Raw genomic sequence first — 23,847 nt, forward strand, 5'->3', positions numbered from 1 at the left:
TATTCCGTTAGTCGTCTGTAACGATACTATCATCGCAGTTGTCTCGTGCCCCTAGGAATCCGAGTCCTAAAACCGGGTCTACGAATAACATTAGTCTACGATATTCATAGGATAATTATTGTGCGTGTGTAATTATTGTCAATCGGTTAACATTATGTTTTGATTTTGATTTCGTATAATTATCACAGACGAGTGGTCGCTCGAGTAATCTCTGATACTATTATATGTGCATTGGTACCTAATAGTGTAATATTATAGTAATAGTATTATGCAAAATCTGAGTGGTATAATTCTGGCGCGAATCCAGAGAGGAGCTAAGGGGCTTTGCCTCTTAGGAAATATATTATACATTATCAAGTAGGTAATTATTTATGTAATGAAAACAGTTCATACGTCTTGAAATCAAAAAATTTAAAATATAAATCAAATCGTTAATCTTTATACTTATTGTTATCAAATCGTATATAACATAATATATTATATTGTAAAAATATAATCGTATTTTTTCCGGAGAATATGTATAGCTAACCCATTTCTGATTTCTAGATTCGCGTACGGTTTGCTGGTAATAATACACTAATACCTATTACGTTTTGATAACTAGATTGTCTAGACTCGTATTTTTCATGAACGGTCTATACTATGCATATTTATAAGATTGGTCGAGCCATATTTTTAAGAGGATGTTTTACCCTCATTTGTTGTCTCGGTCTTACTAACGTAGGTACATTTTAGCAAACTTGCGTTCAGCAGAACACATTTTGTGATGTTAGCTTTAATACTAGAATACATTTACCTAATATTATATATATATATTATTATAGGCCAATTTCATCTAATATTATATCTAACAACACAAAATTAAAATTGCTGAACGCAAATTCGCTATATCGTCCGCGTGTAAGACAAACGCAACAGGATGCGGCCAAACAGTAGAAAAATATCGCGTCAAAATCTAATATTTTAGTCATAAATCAATAGAGCGTCTGTGCGTATGACAAGTGACGACTTTACCGATTCGATAAATTTCGATAATATAACATGGCATTGGTGACCAGCCGAGTTTCAAATCTTTAGCTTTTTAGCGGCGTCGTCGAACGCAGTTTGCATATTACAGAATATTATATTATCCGTACTGCGGTGGACGTCTGGCTGTATTTAAAACTATCCGGCGAGCGCCGTTCGAACCGCAAACGTCCGGTGTGAGGTTCACTTCCGCTGCAGTTACAATTGGATAAAAAAAAAAAAAATTAATTTAATTAAAATGCTAAAAGCTTTTGGCGTGAGTGTGGGCGAGCGGCGGATTGCAGTCGACGCCGTGGCCGCGGCGACCGTCGGCCCGGAACGCGGGTGGTGCCGGTGGGCGGTGTTTGTTATGCGTGCCATCCGCAGCGCCCTTGATCGTGAACGTGACGAAGTACCGCCTGTTCTTGTCCAACTTGTCGGTGGGCAAGTCGATGGCTTGGGCGCAGGGCCCGTTGCCCAGCTGCAGCGTGATCGGTCTGGACGGGTCCACGTTGCGCAGGCACCGCGTGGTGGCCCCGCCGGATGTGTCCTGGCCCGTTCGGATGTCCGGCAGGAAGCGGTGGCGACGACCGTCGTCGGCCGGCGGTTTCGGCATGCTATGGTGATCCAATCGGAATTTCGGTACTGAAATATATACGAATGACGACGTCATGTTATAATTTAAATGCGATAAATAACGAGCTATACACGCTATGTAGGGTAGGTCATTGATGCTCGCGGGAACCAATATAAAATAATAATAAGTCTCCATTTTTGAAAAAAATAATATATTATCGACTATTGTTCTTACAAACATCAGCGCCAGTAGAAAACATAGTGGGGCCCAGAGATCATTTTTTGCTCGGCCCAAGAATATACTAATTTTTAAGATTTTATTGTTGACCTGCCTAACGCTAATATCATTATGCTACGTGAACAATGAATCGTATAGTGTATACTAATATTATGATACAATAATGATCGTTCTTGCAATGGGCCCTAAGATTTGTTTGACTATTGCACAAATCAACAAATCATTTACATAATTGGTAATCGATTTAAAATTATAATTTTGAAATAAATAACATATTATGCATTTTATAAATATTATATAACCTAATTAAATATAAAAATATGTCGACATACAAAAATTGAAATTTCAAAACAAAAAAAAACAATATAGTAACTAATGAGTGTATTATAATGATTATTCACTGGCTTTGATTGTAGCGACATGCCAAAGAGCTAATGAAATCTAACGAATCTGTAATGTCTTTGTTCGATAGATAAAATAACTAAAATGGTAAGTTTATATTGCGATAGTGTTTACTTGAATTAATTTACAACTTAAAAAACTAGTGTGAAAATACGTATAGTGCTTTAAAAATGAGTAATTTTGGTGGTCTAAAAATTGTTGCTGAATAATTATTTCAGCGTTTAAATATAAGTCATGTTTAACACGTGAAGTCACGCCATCTGACGAGCTGTATCTAAAAATTAAATACATGCATGATATTTACTTCATACTGTATAAGGATTATACACATACATTTAAAATTTTTGAAATTATCAGATGAGTATCATGTTTCCTGCAAGCTATTTTTTTTTAAATTTATTATTCTCTGTAGCGCAAGGCCTCCAATATTACGATGCCTTCTGCAACTACCCCTTCAACCCTACCATTCTACTGGCGATATCAAAGAAACTCTTTTCATCTTATTCTAGATAAGTACCTATTTAGAAAAAAAAATTTATTTGGGTCCGTCGGGGTGGGATGAAATAATAATAATAAATATAAGTAAATTACGAATTAAGTTATAATTTATAATATATATATATATATATATATAATCAAATATATTTTAGTAGATACCAACATTTCAGGAGTGAAGTTTGATATCAGTCCACAAAAGTATGTCAAAATATCTGTATATTATTTAAATAAAATCGAGATTCCTTAAGTCAACCAAGTCGGGTATTCATTTAAGTGTTTTGTTTAAGTTTAATTATTAATACAAAAACTACAAACGAAAACACATAAGTTTTACTCACACCAACTTTACACGCTATGTTCACGATTTCAAAATCTGATAAAGTTTGTGATGGAAATGTGATGTGGTGTGAACTAATACACCCACAGGTACTTATTTTAGAATGATACGGTTACATGGAAGTATTAACTATATATAATATCTATGTATTATTGTATTTTACCTGCCATTATTATTTATTTATGTCTCGTGTGTAAATTTATGTTCACTCGTTAAAATATGTCTCGAGTGGATTGGTCGACGGAAAAACTACAAAATTATAACATCAATTCGCCCTTTAAACGGTAACGCAATAAAACGGTCGACCTTCGAAATTGCCCTTCCGTGTATTTCCGTGCATTAGTCATGTCATATATCATGTCGTACGTGATTGTACGTTATTAAATTAATATTATTACTATACTTAAAACGCGCGCGTGCAAGTGGTAGCGTCATACTCAGTACTCACTATATGCGGCACAAGGTACACCAGTGTATGCGTGAGTGGCGTGAAAACACCTGTTTGTGGTCCGGATGCACGATAGACAATCGTTTGGGTTCTCCAACACTGTTTTTCCGGCGTCGATCCGTCGCAAAGCTCCAGCTAGTTTTTCCACTTCATCGATTGATTGTACCCTGGGGACCGTGGTTTTGTCGTCGGCTAATGATTGTTTTTGTAATACCAACAGTTGATCTATAAATAATAAAAAATAATGTATGTAAAAAAAATCAAGCATAGTTGTTAGTTATACATTATAATATAATGCAGATTAATGTCATGATATGTCCAAGGTATAAAATGCATTTTATATAATAAATAATGCATAATATGTGCACTCTACAGTGGGGTGTCGTGGGTATCTGAAAATTTACCATTTATATCCATAATTTGTCACAAAATATGTGAAAAAATTAAATATTTTAAAAATTATTTTAACGTGTCAAGTTTTAATGTAACGTTACAGTTAATCAAACGAGACCAATAGCTTATATTTTATGTGCAGTGTTTATATTTCAGATTTTTTCTGTTTAAATAACATTAGCAGATTATATATACCTACAACTAAAATCGTATTAATAAATTATGCTCAAGGCTGGCGTTGATTTCGTTTGTATATGGTAAAAGTAGAAAAAAAATGTGTAGGTAAATTTACAAAAATTAACATATAGGTAATTATTTAAATAAATTACGTAGTTTAAAATGTTGACTTATTGCTAGTTAGGTTTCAATGTACATATTAATAATTACTCAATAACAGATAATAAATATAACTTTAAAATCCAAATTTGTAACCAAAAATCGCCGTTACTATAAAATAAGTTTCTATACATAATAAAAGTGTTAAAAATTTGTGTTTGGTAAGCTGTACACTAAATTAACCAGTTAATTAACAATAACTTTATAATTTAACTTTAAAAAAATCATATAATAATACAGATACACTTTCGATTTCTTATTAATCCCTTAAATTTTGCAATGCACGATTTAAAACACAGCTATAGATATAAATAATTGGTACTGAATTATTAATTTAATTTAATATTTACTTTACATTTGAACTAACGGGTTTTGAATAATAAAAAAATTAATTTCCAACTCAATTATAGTTGTTATGATGTTAGAATAACTTGATTTTAACGAATTGAAAAAATAACAAATTTGACCAGCTTTGTTTGGTATAGATACGTGTATAATTGCAATGTTTCTACTTATAGAATTTTTTTAAAAGCACTTAAATTTGTTTTAATACGCATTATTTTATACATCACACAAGTATTAATTTACCAATATTAGTTAGGTATATAGGTACATTTGTGTTTCGCATTTATATAAAAATGTATGCGTCTGAAAGTTTATATATTTTAGAACTATATATTGTTTATTTTAAAATGCATATGATTATAATTATTAAAAAGGGTATAAATCCAATATTATAACTTACAAGATGCTGTGGTATGTATGCACCTTCATACAATATTTAAAAAAAATTATAGATTTAAAATTAAGTTAATTATAAAAAGAGCTTAAAGAATTGTAAGTAATTATAATTATTTATTATTATTATATACGTTATTGTTTAAATTTATCTTATGCGTAGGCACATATGTTAAATCGTAAGCTGTAAATATAAGTAGGTATTCAATTATAGCACTATATATATGCGCTATGAGTGGTATTGTATATTGCATTTTGTAATGACCTAAGTAACTATATGAGTACATAAGGTATGACTGTATGAGTGTATGACATGAAACACATTTAACCACGATACGATTCTCAGATACATAGTACTTTCTAACAATAATTATAATATAACTGTACGTATAATATCAAAAATTATATAGATATAAGCACTTATGTAGTTATATACGTGTATAAATCGTTCTGATGTCAATATTATTAACATTGGACTATAACAGAAAGCTAACTTTTGCATGAAACGCTTAAAATGTTTACGCTCACTCAAATATGCTTACACAACTCAATAGACACGCAACACACGCATATTGTGTTCAAAATGATTGTGTACTAGGCACTATGTTACATGTAGTGCAACTAAAAATGTTTAATAATATTATTGGTAACGTGGAACATTTCAGGGTGATTCATATACTTAATAATAAAACGGTTATTATGAGTTTTTTTTTTTTTAATGCATTGTAGTATTATTTGTGCAACGATTAGACTTACCGTATAAATATTTTTCGAAACGTTTAAACGAAAAAGGTCCGTCATATCTTTTCAATCCAGTAAATAGTCCTGTACTACCATACTCTTCAACCAGCCGTTTAACCAATACTCGTTCGTCGGATTTTCCCGCTCTGATTTGTAACCGTTTTAATTCAGACAGTTGATAAAAAATCAATCGTTCCAAATTATACCTAAGTGAAAATATAGTGTGTATAAGAGATTTTATCGCAGCATTTTACTTCTTTAGATTATCTTTAAATAGTACCTATTTAGATTCAAAATTAATTTTAAATTTTTTGTTTTTACATAGTTTTAAGTTCAACTTACTTTCTACTGCTCAATTGGACAGCTTTCGTTACAGACATGGTGTTTAGATCGGAAGTAGGCGCTAAACTACAGTAATTATTCAAACGAGGAATTCGGCTTTTCATTTTTTCTAAAACGAAACATATAATCATCATTCATTAGCATACAATAATATAAATTATGTTTATAATTATTGAAATTATTACAGTGTAACCTACGTATATCTCATATAGTACAAAGAGACAGTGTAGTGTAGCATGCACACATAATGACATTGGTTTTTATTTTTTTTTATATTATTCCGTATTTTATTGTATCAATAAATCGATAGATAGAAATTTACTTGTAACTAATTTAGTGATGAGATTTCAGATTTATACAAGGATTGAGCATTGACAGATATCCGTTAAAACTTAAAAAGAGGTTACTACTATTTCGAGAAACGTACACCAACGAAGATGTTGCCGTAAAAAGTATAAATATTATATAAGAACATATATACAAAAAAAAACCAAGAAAGTAACTTACTCGTAGTATAACAGGTATCGAATGTATACCTATATAGTTATCTAGTTGATTACTATAATACCGCGGATATGCATTAAACATTTGAATTCAATGATAAATCATTGTATAAGAATAGCAATTGTGATGAGTGGTGTTCAACGGTGTGCTAGCTTCTATTTCTAAGGATATTTTATAAGTTATTTATTTTTTCTGTTGAATATCAATTTTTTTAATATCATATCATATATAAGTGTACAATATAAAATATATTCCCGTTGCTTATATATTATGTTTTTATTTTGCATAATATCACAAGTATAATAACAATACAGAATAAGGACAACTCTAATTTAAATATATATTATGAAGCGCTTACTCGAAGTCGACCGTAACGGTTTCCGTCGGCAACAATTGGGACACTCGCAAGGTCTTTCGTCGTCGCGTCCCGAGTCCGGCAGCACACTGAACGCCGTCGGTTCGCTTCCGAAGTTTCTACCTCCGGCAACGACTCCCACCCCGACATCGCCGTCGCCGTCGACCGTGGTCGACAGTTGTGGCGTGTCCACGCGATCCAATACTTCGACTATGGCCCTGCCACTGTTAGGTTGGCCCGTCGTCGGCATTTTTCCGCCCTCGCGGCTCGTCGACCGTGCCGCCACACTTCCTTTTGCCGTCGCACCGCTTTTCACTGTCGTCTCGCCGCCTTTCGTCACCGTCGAGGTCGCTGCACCACTTTTCGTCACTGACGGACCATCAGTCGCTGCACCACTTTTCGTCACTGACGACGGGCCATCAGTCGTCAAGCCACCGATTTCCGGTTCTACGGTCGTCAGGGCCGTCGTCGGACCGTCGACTCTTTGGTCGTGGTCGTTGTGCGACGTCACTTCCGGTCCAGTCCCCGAAACAAGCTGCTGGTCAAATAAGACGTCGTCGCTGTCTTTGACTTTCACCTTCTCCGCCGCCTGGCCGTCCTTTAATCGGATGCCGTCGCGGTTAGCGTCTTCGTTTTCCGCGTTTGTTTTTGGTTTCCTGTTTATGAAACACATAATATTATTACCTATATTAAATTGGATTATATAATCGATTATTATTATACTTATGTACGACGTAATCTATGTTAACACGCATTGCGCGTTTTAAAAGCTTGCGCTATCAGTTAAATACAGTCATCAATCGATCAACTCGGGACTTATGATTTTAAGGCCATAAATAAAATTCGAAATTCACGATATATTATTGAGTGTATCACACGCACGATATCGATATCATATATATATACGCGTTTAACTACATTCAAACATTTTCCCTTTAAGTTTGACACCGTATGATATAAGATCCTACTGTTTTATAGGGCAGTTATACATATGATATAATATTCTTCCATTTTCAGGACACATCTATAAATGCATTGGCATAATAGTGCATAGTGCAGCATCACATTATGCGCACATAGAAAACGGGTCGCGGAGTAAAAGACATTTTTTAAAAAGATAAACACTCACTCGCCGTCCTTGTTGTCGAGTTTTCCGGGAGTTGTAGGATTCGTGCCGACGGGTCTGTCGTTACCACCACCGCCGCCGCCGCCGTCCACCTCGCCGGACGTCGCTTTAGCTGCGACGCCGTCTGCGCGTAATTCTTGCTGTCGGTCGGCGGCAGTATTCGCCTTGGCCGCCGCCTTGTCGCGTCGATGACGGCCACCGCCTCCGCCACCATTGCCGGCCCGAGTCGCCATCCTGTTACCGCGACGCCGGTTCCTCTGCAGTCGTCTGCCGTTACCGCAATGGTCGGCCGCCGCCGCAGCGGCCGAACCGTTTGTCTGTTCTTCGACGCAGCCGCCGTCCGCACCGTCATCGTCACCGTCGCCAACATCAACGTCGTCCTCGTCGTCGTAGTCGTCGCCGCCGTCGTCGTCGTCGTCACAATCGTCGTTGTCGTGGTCGTCGTCATCGTCGTAATCGTAGTCGTAGTCGTCGTCACCGTCGCCGCCGTAACACATGTCGTTTTCACTGAAACATTCCTTTTGCTCGTTCGCAACGTCCGTCGCCTTTTTTCGATGGGCTTTCGGCAGTGTACCACCGCCGCCGCCGCCGCACGACTTTCTGTCGTCTCGCGACTTGCCGACCGTTTTCGTCAACACGTTCGCCCTTATGTGCACCTGTGTGGATTATAAAATAACTCACTGCGTATACAAATATATTATTATGTAGCAGGTGCGGCCAAACCGTCGATCGCAAACGATTTCAAAGTCGATCGTGTTAGAATTTGTTTTTAGGCTATACGCACACGAACATTAATCATGGTGATAGTTAACAACATAAAACTTTTTTATGGAAGTCGACTCTCAAAAGTATATTTTTAGTAGATCGCGGCCAAAAAAACTTTGGCCGCCCCTGTTATATAGGTCCGAAGGGTCGAGGAAAACTCTGCTATAGTAGTCTGATAATTTCACCGATATCGTGCTCTGTAGATGATGCTCGTGGAGAATAATATGCGATTTACAGACGAATCATTTGTTTCTGATGCTGTTGTTAAACATGTTAACCAAAATGGACCAGACCATTTTCTTTTTTTTTATACATATATATTTTATAATAGTTTCAATTATTTCAGCATTACATTTTTCTTGGCGCTCCACACTTTTAATAGTGTAATGCAGTGGTTCCCAACCAATTTAGTTGTGCGGATCACCAATTTTGTAAAAAATCTTTGAGGCCACTAATGACTAAAAACACACCTATATACGTATGTAATAATATATATACTATTATTAGGTATATAATTATATTATTATTATTATATTATTATACGTATATAAATACTTTATTATAATATACTAATGTTAAAATTATATGGTCTACGGCCCAGTTTCACGCTGCCGGCGGCCCACAAGTAAACGGCATAGCCCATAGCCCATGGGTTGGGAACCGCTAGTATAATGATTATTAAATAATTAATCTACAAATATTACATGTGCACGTCGTAGTAAGACACAGTAGTAGTAAGACACCAGTAAATACCCTTATTTACTAACTAAATATTACTTTCCTAATATTACGTACCTATTACAGGAATAAGAAATACTCGAAATAGTATTCCAAAAAGAAACTAATCGAAATTCAAACAACATTACAACAATACTTTTATATTGAAATAAATAGTACCTACTAATATTCAAATTTTACTATTTACCTATTATCTATAGTACATATTATTACTTTCAGGCACGTATACAAAAAAAAAATTGGGGGGAGGGGTGGTTTGAACCCCCCCCCCCTCTGTATACGTGCCTGATTATATTTATAGTTATTACCTAAATACGTTCATTTTTGTTTTGATTATATATACAGAACTGCGAGTTGAATGTACAATATAAAATATTTGCACCTACACATTGTTTGATTTTAAATAGTAAGAATATATCCAATGTTAATTTCAAATTTACATCGGGCATCGGTGACCGGGTAATTACAATATTATATAATTTCAACATTCTCCAATTTTCAGGGAATTTATTAAATTTCCCGGTCAATGACATAATTTTCCACATTAACATTTTTAACGATATCATAAATATAAACATTATATTACAACATCAACTATGCATAGAATGAAACTTAGATGAGTCGAAAATATAAATTAATGTACAAGATTGCTAACTGTCTGCATCAACTTACACATATTAATAGGTATTAGCACATGTATATTGATAATTTTCTTACATCATAAAGTTTTTTTTTTTATCAAATTTAACTTTCTTGGGAGTGATTTCAACAATATTAAAATAAATAATAATTTTTATTTACTTGAACAACACGACCCTTCGATACTTTGTTAGATTTCGGGCTTTCAACTTTGCGTGAATTAAGTTGTTTTTTTCGGCCACCACCGTTACGATATTTGCGGTTAATTGAATCGGATGAATATGAATTTCTACGACATTCAATTCTGAAATATAAATATTTATTAGGACATAAATATTGGAACCTTTATTAAACACTAAGATTAATTTATGTTCTGTACAATATTATTTTATTATAAATCAGTATTATATTTATATATAAGTATATCTGTATATTATATACGCAGTTTTTGACGTGTCTGCTACTCACAGAGCGTATAATAATAAAATAAGTAATATAGTTACTAATAGGTAAAGTTAAAAGAAAAATTGCTCAACTTACTTAACAGTGTCAACATTAATAGCTTAATTGAAATTGAAATTATAGAAGTATAAATGGTATAGAAATAACTAAAAAAAATATAACTAGTAAACTATGACCTGTTTAATAACTTTTTTTCTTATATCAATATTTAAAATTGTATTTAATACATATTTTAATTTTTAATTAATTTAATTGCATCTGTCAGTTATTTCTGGTTACACTCAAATATAACATGCCTAATTAAGTAAAAGTTATGCAACTAACCTTTTAGTTTTAACACGTACAGTCGATTGTTGTTTAGACAACGTTTTATTTAACTTGCTAGCTGGTTTACCACCAAAAAGATTTAAAAACTTCGCTAAATGTCTATTGTTTTTTCGTAGAGCTACATCGAGCGGTGTCATTCGTTCTCCTTTGATTTTCATTACTGGATTAATTGATGCTCCGTTATCTAAGATAATCTATATAAATTATTACAGATTAAATTAGTTTCAATAAATGTATGTATATACCATAAACTGCAAAGTGAAAACTGTTCATAATATTAAACATATAATCAAAAATAAATTGTACATTTTTTAATCGAAATTTACATTATAATTTATAATCGCTGTACTGCTGTAGATTACAAAGTAAACATTATATTTTACCATGTTATTTTTTCGACACAAGTATGTACCTATAATGCCTATACATAACGCCGTGTAACGAATTATATACTTTAAAAAAGACAACTAATATTGTTTATTGATTAGTTAAAAAAATAACTAAATCGAGTTCTTGAAAATTGTTGCTTTATTTTAATATAATTAAACGCGATAATATACAAAGACATAAAAACTAACAAACAACCTAGTACAAATTGTTTTCTCGCACGAATGCACATCATTTCTCGTGTGTCATTACGATTGATATTCCCAAAGTATAGTATAATACTTTAAGAATATAATTCTTATACGTGGTGATAAATATTATATTATAAAAAATTATCTAATTATTTATTATAATTAATTTGGCTTACAGTTCAAATTAACTATCTTGATAATTATTATGTTTTAATCAATAGCTTATAAGAAATATAATACGTAAATAAAAATATTGGCATAGCATTTACCTAGGTACCATTAAGTATAAAAATACGTTAATATAAATTAGTTTACCTTACTCATTTCCAAATTGTTGTTAAGCGCAGCGATATGCAATGGTCGTTTACCGTCATCATCATAATAGTCTACAGACTCGGGACGCATTGATATCAGCCAAAGTACTAACTCCTTGCGACCCGACCTCACTGCGTCGTGCAATGGATACCCGCCCTTTGAGTTTCGCAGCCATAAATTGGCACTATGTTCGGCTAAAAGTCGGACTGTTTCTAATTGGCCTTTGAATGCACCACAATGAGCTGGCCTTAAATGTAAAAATACAAACACATCCAATTATAATTATTGATAAGAAATGATAATATGACTCTACGACTTTAGTGTACACCTCAATAAAAGCTAAATATTGTTGCACCGCCATATTCGAAGAGTTCAATTTATTTTAATATATAATATTTACTACCTAATAGTTGGAATTTATTAACTGAAATATATTTACACGAATAATGCCATGAAATATTTATCGAGTATATTTTAATCACCATTTTTAAATAATACGAGTATATAACAGAAGTGGTGCATGAATAAAATACATAGGGAAACTGAATAATATTTAAATTATTTTAATAACCATTAACTATAGCTGATAGTGATAAATATTTTATATTATAACATACACTTTATTCATAAACTATACATTATCATTTCTGTATAATATACATTATTATATACAGTATAGTTCAAATTACTGTGTAATTAGTAGATATATTATAATATATTTATTATTAAACGGTTAAAATATTTTTATTGTATTTATAAAGGATAATTCACATGTTTTTTCTATAATAATGCATTTATTTAAATTTTGGTTTTTAGAATATTTAACAATAATCCAAAGGACCACATATTTTCACGTACTTAGATATTTTTATGCCATTTTTTTAACAATTCTTTGTTAATAAAAACTTATTTTTTTCCGAATAAAAACCAATGCTTTTTTATTGTAGATAATTGTTAAGCACATAATAATTTTCAAAATGATGATACATTTATAGTTTATACCAACATTTTAACCAAAAGTTGCTGGATTATTAAATTTAATGTGCTAAAAAATAATGTTACATGATAATGAGTTGTATAAATATTTACGAGTGTTATGATAATTTAAAAATTTTAGTAATTAAAATATTACTATACTGAGATTTTATGGTTCTTAAAAATGCCCAACTATATTAACTATAATAACTCAGTATAATAAGTATAGGTATATTTTAGAATGAATATTACATCTATGTTACGTATATTAATTTTGAATTTTGATTTAAAACCATTATGAAAGATTATTATATAAAAATTAATGACTCAGAAACTACTTATTCAAATGTTAGTTTTGATGCATCAACATTTTCAAAATTATTAGATCAAATTTAAAAATGTACAAAAAATAAGTGTTGTTCTCATTTGGTAAAAAAATTTTGTGTCATACAAAATACTCATATAACAAGATATAACAAGTTTAAATATCTAAAAATATTATCATGAAGTAAACTTATAATTTTAATAAATAAGAATTTTAAGCACCTAGCCTTTTCAGTAACGTTATGGTAACTTCGTTACTATTATTTTTGGGTAACGGCAAGAGTAACGTCGTTAATTATTTAGAAGTAACTTACCAGAAGAACTCGTTACAATATAAATTTAATTATATTTGTATATTTAAATTTTTGGGGGGATATATATCGCGGTGTTACGAGAGCACTTTCGTGACTCTTTAGTATAGCTGGAGACATTTGTACAAAAAAAAAGCACGTATAACTGATCAAAATGTTGGAGATACATTATTGTATAAAATAAATATAAAACATGATTGATTTAAAATAGATTTTTTTTATGAAACTTAAATAACGTAAGAATAACGTCATTGTAACTAGTTACTTTTGAGTAAAAAAAAATAATGTAACGCATTACTTTTGTTCTTAAGTAATTAACAAGTAATCTAGTTACCTTTTTTATTTTGAAACTTGTAACGTTACTCAGTTACTTTTAAAAAGTAACTTACTCAACACAACACCTAGGTATATACATACGATTACGGTATGTAGGTATTATAGTATAGTCTCATCGTTATTTATTAAAACAATTCTAAAAACTATTTTGCCATTTCGCACAATAAGCGCATCGCTGCAATAGTGATCGTCTTACGTTCTTCCTTTGCCGTCCTGTCGATCGGGATTAGCTCCATGTTCCAATAGTATTTCGGTCGCGTCCGCGTGACCCAATGTCACGGCATAGAAAAGAGCCGAACAACTGTTACTGTCCACCGCGTCGACTTCGCATCCGCACAACGTCAATAATCCGTCTACGCATTCAACGTGTCCTCGACTGGCTGCACAGTGCAACGCTATTCGACAACGACCAACTCTGATTATTAATTGCATTCATCACAGGTAATTATAGTTGACGACCATCGCGTTACGATTATAATAATAATATTAATATAAGATCGTCGTGTGTATTGATAATGATATGTAAATGTTTAGATTATATTATAAACCACCTGTGATTCACTAATGATGCTGAACCTATTCTTGTATAAAAACTGAAGTGATTTTTTCGTAGAATAATTTTAATTATATATTAGCTCTACTAGGTGGGTCCCAAGTCAATAATAACAAAAAATCGCCGATTTCATCATAATATGTTTATAATTAGGACGTCACTACTATACGCGTAGATACTAGGATGGTATTGTAGCTCAATAAAAAGTCGCACCAAATATTCACTTTAAAACATTACCACTCAAGATATGAGGTTAAAAACAGGAATTTTTTTTAAAATTTTTTCAGTCGCGAAGATATAGCAGTTACTTAAACTTTATGCACGTTGTGTACAAAAATGAACAACTGTGTAAATAAAATAAATTACTGTCAGAATACGTGTAGTCGACCGTTTAGAAATACACTAAACACTGAGCATAAAATGTGAATATATCAGAGCACTCGTATGGCTGCGTATGGACACTATCGATCATTGTTTTTACCGTAACAATTATTTATCTATAAATAAAATAAATAAACGAAAAAATAATCTAATCGGCGATCCTCAAGCGCTTCTAAGAAAATAATGCGTCCACGAACAGACAACAACAACATTATATTATGATAACAATTTAAAATAAATTTAAATTAAACAATTTTGGGTTGTATTCTAAATTAAATAAAAACGTCAATGGAAAAAATAATATAAAATTATTAATTAATTAAAATATATGTCAAAAAGTATAAAATATGACACATGTAAGTTATGATTAAACTTTAAATAATATAAAATATTAAATAAACTACAGATACCCAACTCCTGAGTCCCTGATTTTGTGTTCCAATTCGTAAGCAATTACCTGTCAGTCCGTCTTTGTCGTGCGATTCTACATTTGCTCCACCGTTCACCAAAGTTATGATAGCATCCGCACTACCTGTACAAATTATATTAAAACCATTTAATGTAATAATTTAAAACCATAAAAGTTTAGACGCATTTTTAAAAAAAAAATACATAATAAAAAAACCCAAAAATAATAAAATAAGCAAATTATAAAAAAATTAAATTTTTTAACTATAAATAGAAATTTGGAATTTTTTCGTTGACACGCTTATTGGAATACATTTTTTGTGACATTACCTTTATAGCTAGTGCACTATTTTTGTTACATATTATATTATATTACAATATTACATACAATTATTGTACAGATAATATAATTAAATAACAATCAATACCTTCCGAAATTTTCCAATAACCACTCAATTATTTAGAGAATCATAAATTATTTCTAATTTTACTATACATTTATAATATATTCCTATAGAGTTATTAATAATTAATATTATATTATAAATACCAAGTTAAAATAATATTATTATAATTTTGTATAGACGTATAATTATCAATTTACCATATTATGATGATAAAATATAATAGGTATTGATTGTTGACATTATATAGGTCATAGATGATCAAGAAAGGTAAATAGTATAAAACCATAAAATATATATTATATTATATATATATTATGTCATCAAACTCTCATTAATACTTTTAACTATTATTTTTATTTGTAATTTATATATTGGTTATAATCGGGGATGACCTATCCTAATGGGGGCCTTTTTCCTCGAAATCTTTTATTGCGTAGGTCGTAGGGTATGCACTTCGCCATTCCCGCCTACTGGTTAATTGGACTGCGAGATAGCGACCGTCGTAAATACTAAATACATATTTATACGGTTTTGAATTCGTCTATTTACAATAATTAATAATGAAAAAATATGACCATACTCACAACAATATTAAAAACTATTGGCGATTTCGCGTTATGAGCGATCGCCAATAGATCAATAATTTATTTTAATATAGTCGGGAAAGACATTAAATTGTACCTACATAATATATTTTTATTAAAACGAATTAATTTCGAGGAGACGTGGTGAGATCAGCCAATCCCAAATGTGCCGAAGATTGACCCAACAAGACTTTTCAAACCGACTTTCAAAAACGTATTATAAACTTGGAAAAATACCCCTTCAACCCCCTCCCCCCACCAGCACCACAAAAAAAATGAAATTACAACGCCACTGATATACTTTGGCGATGACCGTAAATCTTTTATACCCGCGCTGGCCGCCCACAAAATTGGTTGACGTCCGTGTTTGTCGGTCACGTGAACGTCGGCGCCGAACGACAGTAACAACTGCAACACGCGGACACCGGTGTTTCGCGCGTCGCCCGAACGACACGCTCCGTTGCCGCACATCTGAGCTGCGTAATGGATGGCATATCCGCCGTGAACGTCTGCGGAACTGGTCGTGCCGCCGTGGCTGAGCACTAACTCGAGGGCGTCCACGTCGGCGCATACTGTGAACATAATATAAGAACGGACAAAGTGAGACAATCCGTCAACGGAAACGATCATAATATTCTAAAACAACTATAATAATGTAGACAGCGGGGAATCGATATAATATGACGTGACAATGCCCCAGTGTCGCCGAAATCAATTTTTACCTGTATGCCGTATATGGCGATAACTCGCGGTCTAGGACGTTTTGGCGCCGCCGTTTGGGCGCTAACAAGGTTTGGCGCTAGCCGTTTTGGCACCAACTAACCTAATAGAATTTATATCAAAATTGTACTTAAAAAATTATTACAAGATATAGTCAAAGTATAAACATAAATATATAATAAAAATAAATAGTTTTCAAAAATTATTACAAGATATAGTCAAAGTATATACCAAATTTTACTTTTATTGTTATATTATTTTTATCATCATATAATATAGATAACGCGCGACCTTTCTTTTCTAATCGACGTTGTAGATTCTATGCAATATATGATCTAATGGTTTTGCGTGTGAACAGCATGATTTGCTTTTACCGTTATACTTTATTACAGTCACAATAGATAACGTGCGATCTTTATTGTCGATTGACATTTTTTTGTCTTGGATTATATGCCAATCATTTATATTATAAATTATTAAAATATATAAAAATTCATGTTTTGCTACAATAATTATTTTTAATGTTTCAACTATTTAATTTTTTACTATACTATATTTATATTTTAACTTGTAATATTTAACAAAATTGTAATTTTAAATATTATATAGAAATATTAGTTGGCAACAAAACGGCTAGCGCCAAAACAGCAGGGCCAAAACGGCAGCGCCCAAACGGCGGCGCCAAAACGTCCGTGTCCGGATAACTCGTCCCACCAACAATTTTTCCAGTACAAACCCTTCGGACCCTATTTGATTTGCCTTTTTAATTAAAATAATGTGCAGTATTTGTGTTATATTGTTCTTATACTATATACTTATAAGCTATATTATTTAAATATACAGAGAGATAATATACATCATAATTCTAGATACCGATTTCAGCGGATGACTATGATATTAAAAAAGATACGATAATATTATATAAAATATGCGAACATATAATAAAGAGATGGGCGCCATTACGATTACTGTATTTTTCATCTGTACAGTAAACTTAATTTATTAAATTTCGTATTGCGCTAATATTGTGATATAGGCAACATGTGTCTTGTGTGAAGACTTTTTCAGTATATACCTCCACAACGGTTCTAATAATAATATCGTAGATTATCATAAATCTCGACAGACTATATGCATAGTATATAATATACTCTGGTACTCTGATGTTAATCGAGAAAATGCGGTTGAGCCTTAATCAAACTGCTTAGTATTCCGTTGTGAACCCCCCAAAATCACCACTGTCTTCGGCTCCATTAGTATACGCAAAGTCCAATCGGCTAAGACAAAGTATAAAATATATGAGTGAACCTGACGGGCGGTGAATAATGGACTATCATAAAATATTTACCTCAACCTAAAATATTAATTTATTAACAAATATTAGAACTATAGATAACTTCAATCTATATACTGACGAACCTTAGAATGATCTATACATATATTCGTAGTTAAAGAATCAACTATAAAATGTTTTAAGTTTTTGTGATTATTGATATCACAGTTAAATTATTAAAACCGATCAATGAAAAATTGTTATTTTTTTATGTTTCGAGTATACAATTTCATAAAAATTTACAGAAAACACTTATAAAATAAATTACAACTCTATATTTTCAATATTTTTAACTACTCGATTTTATCAAAAACTAGTGCTGTGTAAATATTTTTGTTTCCCGTCGTTATTTTTTTATCAAATATTAAGAAAAGTACTGAAGGTAATGTAGTTAGGTACATAAGATTTCCCAATGAACCTACTGGACAATATTTTCGTTGGAATTGATAACTAAAATATTTGAGTTCGAAGCATAGTTTTTGCTCCAAAAAATGTCATCATACACAAAAAACAAAAAAACATTAGATATACCTCGATTTTCTATTGTTTTGAACAATAGTTTAACCTCTCATATAGCTTGTATTCATAATGACATTTAAAAAATAATTTATCGTTTATTATTAAAAAAAATATCGAAGTCATAAAAACTGATTACTGTACACACTACACATTGTATATTATATATTACAAACAAATATACAATGTATAATAAATTTGTTGGGCATACTATTATAAAAATGTTTTTATTATGTTCGTATGAGTATTAGGTACAAGTAAATTTGATAAATTAAATCAAAATAATATTTAAACTATCAATTATATATTATGAAATTATGTTCTTTATGCGTTCAGTATAATCAGTATATAAATATTAACATAAAAATATCTATGAAGCATATTTTATAAATATTGATAGTAAAAAATAAAAAATTTTAAGTTTTATAATATACAGCTATATGCATATGATTTTATATTTTTTATTGATACTTTTATTACTTTTTTCTATCTTATAAATAGAACATTTCTTGGATTAAATGTGTTTTCAATATGAGAAATACCGGTTCATACAGAAAATTCTTAGGAAATATTTTTAAATATTAATTTAAACTTATATAACGGTAAATTACTATGTAGATATATTTTTTAATGACCCTCCGCAAGATAATGATACACCACGCAATATGTTATAAATTATTTAATAGATATTGATTTTAAACTGACTGTAAAATTAATATTAATATTTATCAGTGACCCAGTAGGTAACAAAGAAGTTAAAAATGCATCAGACAGTAGGAATCGTGTGTTCCGCGTTATTGAGTAGGTCACTGTAGGATGTGTTATATTTACATTCAATGATAAATCGTTGCATTCGAAAAACAATTCTAAGTGAATATATGGTCTGTCACTCGTCAGTATTTATTTCTATGGATATTTTATTATTTGAATGTTTTGATGTTATAGTAATTTATATTTTAATTAGTAATACAATAGGTTCTAAAAACAAATCGCATATAAGATAATATTATTTAATTTTATATTACCTACTAGCTATTACTAAATTATTAACTTAAAAGTCAATATTCCAATAAATCACGTAGACTGGTATGAATAAGTTCATGGTAGAAATCGCTTAAAATTTATCTAAATATCTTGAAAAATGTATGGTATCAACTATCAAGTATATAATAATATATATAGACATATAGTGATGAAAACTTTTGAGTCCCTATGAATCAAACTTTTAGAATTATAAGAAAATATAAATAACATACTTTATATACCTAATATACCTAAATTATATTACTTAAAAATTTGAACTTATGCCTATAAAAAAATATGCATTTATATTTTTGAGATTTTTTGGTTTCTATACAAAAAACTATTGTGATAAACCTTTTGTTCAATTTTAAGACTTCAGCTATTGAAATTAAAAATTTGTTTGATTTTATCTACAAAAATAATTTAAAAATATTTGAATTTTAAGAAATACTGCTCCAAAACGTTAAACATTAAGTTAGACAAATAAAAATACACATCATTGTAAAATCAATACATTTATCACTTTACTTATGATCTAAAATGTATAAATATTAAAATGGAAAATCTCAAAAAATAATTACAAAAAATATATATGACTATATTTAAATCACATCTTATTTTGTCATTTTGTATTATATTTACAAAATAAATGTTCAACTTACTAGCTTGCTATACTTTTGGCATAAACTAATAAATAATCGTTAGAAAGATCTAAAGGCTTTAAATTGACATCAAATAGCAATCAATAGACAACAATTATTATTTTATAAAATATTATGGTGTTTAAATTAACGTATTTTAAGAAGTAAAAATTGTTCATGCCTAAATCATTATTGTATTTGTATTGTATGAAAGTTAAAATATTTTTTCAACGTGTGGCTCGTTTATCATAATAATATTCAATTTCCATCAAATATGTGTACAATGTAATATACATTTATTATAATGTTATATGTTTCTCTAACAGTTTAATAAATTATTTATTTATTTATGATGCACTTTTATCCGTTTATCTAGTATCATCTATACTGTTAACTGCTCCAACTTTCTTTTTATGAGATAAATAATAATAAACATAACAAAATAAAAGAATTAGAGAAATATATCAATATCTATAATCATAATCATGATGATTTCATCGCCATGACAAACTTTTAATATGTTGTATTTTTATTTCTTACGCGCATTACCTACACTATATTATCAACACGCAGTTGATAAGTTTGCAGTTTGTTTTTCCAATCCCTTAGTATAGAATATTATTATGTATTGATTTCGAAACAAATTATTAATTGTTGTACGTATGTCCTATAATATAAGACCTATATGATTAAAAAAAGGGTATATATTTTATTATAGTTTTATCGTATTTTAAACAAAAAGTCAAAAACTTAAAGAAGAATGAATATGAAAGTTTTTTTCATAGTCACGCGATTCCTATAAAACAATTCCAGTTTTTCAAGAGTTATATGTAGCTTAAAATTATTTTTCCCTATATGCTTTTATGGTCGATTATTATTAGTTATATGTTTGTTATACTGAATTTTTATTTCAAAGAAATAGATAAATATTAGCATAAATAGTCATATCAATTTAACTTGATATAGGTACCCAAATGGCATATAATATATAGGATATATATCAATTTAATAAATAATACATGAATATATATAATCATTGCTCATAAGTTCGTTGTATTTCGACGAATTTATAAATATATAATCTACAGAAACATAAGTTATGACGACCTAATAAATGTTTTAATGCCACTCAAATTATTTGAACCTCTTTAAATAAATGTGTCACCAACAATAACTATTATTCATTTGTATAAAAACAAGTTTACAAGAACTAAATAAACACTCAAAATTTGATACATTTTAAGTACCTATATTAGATATATTAGATACCTAAACTTCAAATCATTAGATTTTTCGGTTTTTAAAATAATTTTGTGTAATTTATTTACAAACCTTATGGAAATGAGTTATGACAAGTACCCTTTTTACATTTTATTCTAAAAGCTACACCACTTATATTCTTTGACCATTCTATTTAATATGCTATTGTTTTTATAACATGTTTAAAAATGTTAGATTGTATCACCCAGGGTCCAAATAATGAGTACAACGATCAATAGCTATACCTAAGCCATAAATATCACACTTAGTCAACATCTAAAAAAAAATAGATAGGTATATTTAACTTAATCTCTAAAACAAAATGGATGATTTCAATTTTCGAGGATACATATAGCTGCAGCAGGTTGTTGCTTTGTTAATCATATCACTAACTTTATTTACTATTAAATTGTTTATATTCGTAGATAAAAAATATATACAATTATATTATACCAAGTCCGGATATTCAAAAAATTTGGAAACTCTTAATTACTGTGTGCATATTTTAATACCTACATGGAGCAACAGCAGATACTATCAATTTATAATGTGAAATATTTAAAAACCTAATTAATTATATCATATTATCGTTTATCAGTCCAAATTAGTCTAATGACCGTTTCAAAATGTATTGAACACTTCTGAACATTACGTATTATTAACGTCTGCAGTGAGTCTGTTTTATAAGATCGTTTTACGATCACCACTCTCTTTATCGTACCTTTCACTACCTTCATAATTCTTCTATGCACCGTGGTTTGATGCGTTTAACCAATGCGGACCTTCACTTTTATAACGGATCATTTTTAAAATGTGCCAACTTTATAAATTTGTTCATTTACTATACTACACGTAAACACGTTATATTATAATATACCGCGCTATACTAATAATTACAGTAAATATGAAGATTATTTTACAAATAAATATAATATATAATATTATGAAACTTATATAATGATTATTTATCATCAATGAAAGTAATATTACTATTAGTTGATTAATGTTTAAGATACCATAATATTATATACCTGTCGCCCAATGTACAGTCGAGTGACCTTCAGCATCTCGTTTATTTGGGTCGGCCTGTCCAGACACGAGCAGAAATCGAACTAACGGCAAATTACCGGCGATCACAGCCAAATGTAGGGCCGTATGACCATCGTCGTCGGGTATATCGACTATAGATGGGTCGGCTTCTAGAAGAAGTTTAGCGCAGTCTGCATCTTCCTCGTCGTTTTCGGCACAATAATGCAACGCTGTCTTAAAAACACTATCTCGTTCTACTACTGCCAATGGCTATTCACAAAAAAAAAAAAAGAATTAAACATAAATTAAAGATTAATTTCACCATCAGCAGTCTTACACTTAAGCACATTTACTACATTTTTAATCACATAATATGATTGTTACATAGTTTTTGTTCGCGATTAAAATTATTAATATAATAATATTACACAATTCATAAATATAATATAATACAATATAAGTCATTATTTACTTTTTCTTCTAGAATAAGTTTGACTTGTTCGGATCGCCCGTACATACATGCTTTCATTAAAGGCGTTAGGCATTTTTCATTGAAAGCGTGTGATGGAGAGCCATCAAAATATACTCGCTTTCGAAATTCGGTTGTAGTAGTGGTCCGCAATGTAGTCATTATGAAATCGTATTATGTCCAACCTTAAACAGATTTTTGTTTAAATTTAAGTATATAACTAGTATATCTGTATACTAAGTTTTAAGAAATGGGTATGTAATTCTAATTTATATGAATATCGTGATAATGATTTAATTATTGTGTAATAGTTTTATATTGCTACATAATTTGATGTCTAATCGCAATTGTTAATAAATAACAATTATCAATACACTGCTATAGTCTATAATAAAGTATAACCAATAACTAGTATAAGTTCAATACTGAATGTATAGTATAATTTTTTAGTTGTAACACAGACCAGTGTCAATAATGTTAATGTGTCAATAAATTAACCATGAACGATAAATAAACGCTATACCTAACTCTAACTGTCTTATTTTAGGTTAAAGAAGAAATATTACCACATATTATACTTACAATCTACAAATATGTGTAAAATTTCCAGACTTCACAATTTAAATACCAAAATTCACATGGATAGAATTTTGATTTTTTTTACGTTCTTAATTTACGGAAATATCGTTCAACTATAACACTTATTAATTGTCA

General features: G+C 30.4%; 1 protein-coding gene across 1 annotated transcript in view; it reads right to left on the minus strand.

Moving 5' to 3' along the window:
- Window positions 1-419: 419 nt before the first annotated feature.
- Window positions 420-23,847, minus strand: part of LOC132927093 (uncharacterized) — a 33,251-nt gene continuing 9,823 nt past the window's right edge. Inside the window, exons 2-15 of the mRNA XM_060991549.1 lie at window positions 23,137-23,318; window positions 22,667-22,934; window positions 16,472-16,714; window positions 15,201-15,275; window positions 14,006-14,204; window positions 11,864-12,110; window positions 10,968-11,164; window positions 10,344-10,485; window positions 8,043-8,695; window positions 6,917-7,569; window positions 6,055-6,163; window positions 5,728-5,918; window positions 3,505-3,729; window positions 420-1,650 (exon numbers count right to left, since the gene is read on the minus strand). Of these exons, the coding sequence (XP_060847532.1) occupies window positions 1,268-1,650; window positions 3,505-3,729; window positions 5,728-5,918; window positions 6,055-6,163; window positions 6,917-7,569; window positions 8,043-8,695; window positions 10,344-10,485; window positions 10,968-11,164; window positions 11,864-12,110; window positions 14,006-14,204; window positions 15,201-15,275; window positions 16,472-16,714; window positions 22,667-22,934; window positions 23,137-23,295 (3,744 nt within the window). The 5' untranslated portion in view covers window positions 23,296-23,318 and the 3' untranslated portion in view covers window positions 420-1,267. The remainder of the gene's footprint in view (window positions 1,651-3,504; window positions 3,730-5,727; window positions 5,919-6,054; window positions 6,164-6,916; window positions 7,570-8,042; window positions 8,696-10,343; window positions 10,486-10,967; window positions 11,165-11,863; window positions 12,111-14,005; window positions 14,205-15,200; window positions 15,276-16,471; window positions 16,715-22,666; window positions 22,935-23,136; window positions 23,319-23,847) is intronic.

The sequence above is a fragment of the Rhopalosiphum padi genome, chromosome 3, assembly GCF_020882245.1.
Source record: "Rhopalosiphum padi isolate XX-2018 chromosome 3, ASM2088224v1, whole genome shotgun sequence".
In the NCBI taxonomy this organism is placed as follows: Eukaryota; Metazoa; Arthropoda; class Insecta; order Hemiptera; family Aphididae; genus Rhopalosiphum; species Rhopalosiphum padi.